At 46.0% G+C, this 5,452-nt stretch overlaps 1 protein-coding gene across 1 annotated transcript; it reads right to left on the bottom strand.

Annotated features, from left to right (window-relative positions):
* Positions 1-1,302: 1,302 nt before the first annotated feature.
* On the bottom strand, positions 1,303-4,469 carry LOC148009729 (cytochrome P450 716B2-like). Its single transcript, XM_087673339.1, has 3 exons — positions 3,191-4,469; positions 2,142-2,344; positions 1,303-1,974 (listed from the first exon to the last, which is right to left on the bottom strand). Exons 1-3 carry the CDS (start codon positions 4,206-4,208, stop codon positions 1,642-1,644), a joined length of 1,554 nt encoding a protein of 517 aa, XP_087529465.1. The 5' UTR covers positions 4,209-4,469; the 3' UTR covers positions 1,303-1,641.
* Between the last annotated feature and the right edge of the window lie 983 nt (positions 4,470-5,452).

Raw genomic sequence — 5,452 nt, forward strand, 5'->3', positions numbered from 1 at the left:
CCTCAAGAAATCATTGAATAGTGAGATAAATACTTGAGATCTTGATCTATCAAGGAATACCTCATCAAATGGCAAGGCCTACCCTTGGAAGAGGCATCTTGGTACCCAGCCCTATTGTGGAAGAGTTTCCTCATTTCCAAGAGGCCCAATGAGCTAAAGACTAGCTAGATATATCCCCCTTTTTGACCCCATATTGCTTACAAGTTGCACATTGTTTTAGAACACTTTTGTATCTACCTCAATTACATCCATGTGCTTCCTACATGACCTGAAAGTGCTTATCATAAGCTCCATTTAGACATGTGGTATGCCCACTTGGAGCATCTCCTCAAAAGTTATGGTAGATTTACCTCAATAGGCCTATACTGAATAACATGCTATCCATACTCTTCATCCAATCTTTTCATTGTAATGTGGATCAAAGTAGTACTCTATTTCCAATCTTTAGCTACTCTCTCAGATCCCTCCAATTGTCTTTTATTTTTTAGGGCAGAAACCTTTAGGGTTAGAATGGAATGTAATGAGTAGGATACATGGAAACTAGGGGTTAGATACCTAGTCACTCTGACTGGACTACCTTAGGAAATTTGGAAGTTCTCATATAGTTTGAGAATTCCCAATATAGTTAATATTTGGCCACATGATCAAATCGTATCCCCTTACTTGAAAGTGGAGTCTACCCTAATTACTAAATAGGTTGCCTTTCCAAGTTCCACTTTGAAGCATGGGTTAAGATTTAGCCACATGGCCAAATCTTTACCCCTTATTTGAAAGTGGTACTTGGGAGATTCTCAAACTCTCTAATATGGTGTTCTAGGCTATATAAGGTATAAGAGATGTAGTTAATTATGGCATGTAGACTAAATAAAGAACTAACTCTTCACCTTCTCCTTCAGCTTTCATGTCTTCCTCTCCCTTCTCTCTCTTATTCTTGGCATATTCTTTCTCTTCTCCCTATCTTTCTCTCTCTTCTCGTAGTCTTTCTCTCTCCTCTTCTTCCTCTCTTTCTCTTTATTCTGCTTACATCCCTCCTCTCAATCTCTTTTGTTACAACATTGGGGATGGCCCTCTCAATTCATGGGGGGTATGATTGCACCCAATTTGTGTGGTGCTCTTCTTGTGCTATTTGAGGAATCTTGATGTAGAGCATACATGACTTTCTTGGGCATGGAGATTACTCATCTATAGATCACATGTTGTATCAATCCTTGAATAGTTAACATTGTTACATGAATATGCAAAAATTATTCAATGATGCAACATTAAGCAAATGCAGCTTGCATGTATATACACATGTGAATAAATGCTATAGTAATAAATTTATGAAGGGCAAAAAAGAGGTTGCAAAGTGAATTTGGGATGAGGCAAATGAGCCAAATAAAAGGAACTGCAATAAGTCATGGTTTTGAGTGGCTCCAAGTAGGCTAGAGAACACCTTATATATAGAAGATGAGACGCACTTGGTATGATCTATGATATTCAATATGGATCACGTTCTTAAATAGTTCCAAGTAGGCTAGAGAACTCTCCTCCTTATAGAGAAGCTCCAATTAGGTTTGTATAAGTCCTCCAAAGCGCTAGGCTAAGAGTGAAGAGAATGAGCATAAATATGAGTAATGCAAGAAAAGGACTGCATTGACACTAATATTTAGTTGGAATGTCAGCGGCGACGGTCGATGGGAGGTGGACAGGGTTGAGGATGAGGGGGTAGCCATGAAGGGGCATGGGGGTGGGATTCATGGAGATGGGCTCCTTGGGGTTGGCCAATGTCCATTTGCATGACAGAACCAGGCGGTGCAAGTAGGTCAGCATGGTCACACGAGCAAAGTCGATACCCATGCACGTGTGGCCTCCCCCGTTAAACGGCAGGTACGTGTAAGGCTCCAGCTTGCCTTCGAAGCGCGACGGATTGAACACGTGCGGATCCGGGAAGTATTTAGGGTCCATGTTACAGTCGGCTAGGTTCAGTAGGATCTATACGTCAATACAAACAATGGGTTATGCTCCTTTAAAACAAATCATAAAAGGACTATTGCAGTAGTCATCATCCCATAATCATGACGTTTATTCTGCAGTAACAAACAATCCATTCACAAAACTACGATTATTAATTAATCCTATGGAGATTAATTACCATATACCTTCCAGCCGCGCGGTATCAAGAAGCCTTGATACTGGAAGTCCTGAATGGCCTCCTTGTAGCCCCAAGGGATCGTCGGCTGCATCCGCAGGCTCTCCTGCACCACCCGCCATGTGTACTTCATGCTCTGTATATCCTCCCATGTGAGCTCGTATGAATCGGATTCCTGGTCTTTAACCTTCGCGTTGCGGATAGCCACATGCTCTGCAGCAAGCATAAACAAGTTACAGGCATTGAAATCATATTCAATTACGCCTTTCCACAACCCGGTCAAATCGGTTCAATTACGCATCGTTAGGCAATGTCGCTATGCTTCAAAGTTGAAACACACTATGTCAGAGAAAATAAAAAACATTATATCGCTATTGACGTTATGTCCTGTAACTGGCAATAACTGTTGAATCAGAAAAAAAAAGTTAAAACCATAGAAATACGTGCCACATGGTGGTCTGTCAAGGTGTAGCAGAATCCAGATACAGACAGCACTGTATGGCAGCTATACACTGATCAATGCTTGACTGATACAATAGATGTTTTCTACAGAAAGGACTAGATATTCAATACACAGACCGTACAACAAGAAAAAACGCGCACAGATAACTATGGCGCCGAAACTTGAAAGCCAGATCAGATCTCCTGCTGGCGATTCGTGCTCGAAAAAAATCTAGGTGTTTTTCAAATTCCGAGATTTTGAAGCTGGAAAACCTTCCAACTTTTGAGAAATAGATTTATTTCGAGAGCGATATGCTGCATTTCCATTCAATTCCTATGAAGCTTTTTTTATGGTCGCGATGGAGTGTGAGAGGCTATGCACTTATGCAGTTCCTGTACGAAGGTGCTGTCTACACGAGGGATCCTTCGGATACCTACAGGCATCTAGATGCAGCTTCCGATCGAGTTGGACTATCTAGTAGCTGGCGCGACCGTAGTCGAGTTGGACTATCTAGTAGCTGGTGGTCAACCCTACGGTTCAACGGATCGCGTCACAGAAGAGAGAGAGAGAGAGAGAGTGTGTGTGTGTGTGTCTCTCCATCTGTCGTTTTATAATACCTTGCAGGACCTCTTCGTAGACGTCGGGGTGCCGGGAGATGAAAGCGCACGTCATAGTCAGGGTGGCAGTGGTCGTGTCATGGCCGGCGAACAACAAAGTGATAAGGTTATCGATCAGCTCTTCATCGCTGAGGGGCTCGCCGTCCTCGTCCCGGGCGGCCACCATGACAGACACCAGATTACTCCCGACCGCGGATCGATCCCCGCCGTCCTCGCCATCGCCCGGGCCAGGCGTCGCAGATCGGCGCCGCCTCTCCTCCTGCACCATGGCCAAGTACAGCCTCGCGAGCTCCCGACGCGCCACGAATCCTTCGTAGTAGGCCGCCCCGGGCACGTACACGGGCAGCGTCATGAATCCCGCGACAAAGGCCTCGAAGAGCTGCCCGATGCGGGCCGTCGCGCGCGGGTCTTCCTGGATGCCGAACAGAAGCGCGCAGGCCACGTCGAGCATGTGCCTCTTGATGACTTGGTATAAGGACTCGACACGTGCGCTCCCGCGGAAGTGGCAATCCACGTGGCGCCGTGTGAGGAGGTCGGCCTGTGCCACGGCCCCGCGCCGTAGGGCCTGCGGGGAGAGGCACGTTCCTACAAGGCGGCGCAGGCGGCGGTGCTGCGCGCCTGTCTGGGCCACCAGGCTGGTGCCGCCGAGGAGCTTCTGGATGGGGGCCGGCCATGCGTCGCGCACCAGCTTGCCCTCGTTGGCGAACAAGAAGCGGCAGGCGTCGGCGCCGGCGAAGACCACCGTGGGCTGCAGGAAGAGAGACGTCCGGATCACCGGCGCACCGCCGTGCCTGGCCCTCCGGGTCGTGATGAAGTCCTGGGTCCGATTCGCCTTCATGAGCTTCATGAAGTCGATCGTCTCCCCTATCAGAGGCAGGCCCGACGACCCCGGCGGCATTAGGGCTCGCCGCCTCCTCAATAGCACGACCAACTGCTGCAGATACACCATCACCGAGCTTACGATCAGGAGAACCGCCAGCAGTGCGAAGTCGGCTTTGCCTATATCCATCCTAGACATCCTTCTTCTTCTCCTTCTGCTCAGCTGCTTCTGCTTCTCCTCCTTCAGCTAGTGAGCTTCTTCGCCTTCTTGCTCTACCGGTCCTAGTGAGCTTCTTCTTCTTCTCCTTGTTCTAGTGGGCTTAGTATAATGACCTTGTTCGCCAATCGACAGCTTCTCACTGACCTTGCAATACCGGCCTCTCTTCTTATTCTTCTCCTCTTTCGCCTGCTCAGAAAGCGTCTTCTAGTTGCTGCGTCCTCTCCTCCTTGAGAAACCTCAACTGACACTTCCCTTATAATAGGAGGCACAGGTCAACTCGCATAAATACTGAGAGCACCTCATTGAGTGACTTAAACACGGTCAGCATTATCACACCGGAAGTTGGTAGATTATGCCAGCTGGGCGTGCGCCGTGCACATGTAAAAGACATGTAGCAATAACTACTCTCGTCTTGGATGGTATTATGTAACATGAACGTTCTTGTGAATTTTGAAACTTGAAGAAGGTCACGACTCATTACTCTCTACCCATTGAGTTGACTCTACTTTCACGGATAATTTATTTTGACCCTTCCTAAGGACAAAGACCCCTTTGAAGATAAGCCTTGTTTCTACTTGGCGTATTGACAACCAATCGTCAATCACTTATCACTTGTGAACTGAACCTTACCAGGGGAATGTGATTCTTAGATTGACGTTCCTTCCCCATGAAAGGCAAATGATACAATGTCACCAAGAATGTGAAATGGCACGTTATTACAGCTACACTCTGTGTGCACAAAGGTGCTGTGTTTAAGCCTCAAGGGAGCCCTACCACCACATGTTCTACTCTACTTTTGCAATGAACTTCTTGTCAATTTCATGTACTATGTTCAAGCCCGTAGGGCTCTCCTCTACTTTGACAGCTAGAATTTTGTCAATTTGAGGACTACAATTGTAATAGCCCTCCCTTTTTTAATCTTTTCAGCATGACAATGGCCTATTTGATAGCATGGTCTCATGGTAAACAAATTGATGACTTAGCAATCCTTTCCATCAACTCTAAAATGATATGCAAGTGAATGCAAGCAATATGTTTAATCTAGTAATACTTTGCTCACATGTCCTATTATCTTACAAAGTAATAAGCCCCATATTCATTTACATGAACTTTAAACCCTCAATCTAAATTCATTATACTATTAAAAATGAACATTCCAAATATTAGTAAGAATGAAAACTTTGCCACATGTGGTAGATAGCTAATGGGCTCTCATGCTCAAA

The sequence above is a fragment of the Lygodium microphyllum genome, chromosome 30 (genome assembly GCF_053477565.2).
Source record: "Lygodium microphyllum isolate KBCC chromosome 30, Lygodium_microphyllum_v1.1.10, whole genome shotgun sequence".
NCBI classification, from domain to species: Eukaryota; Viridiplantae; Streptophyta; class Polypodiopsida; order Schizaeales; family Lygodiaceae; genus Lygodium; species Lygodium microphyllum.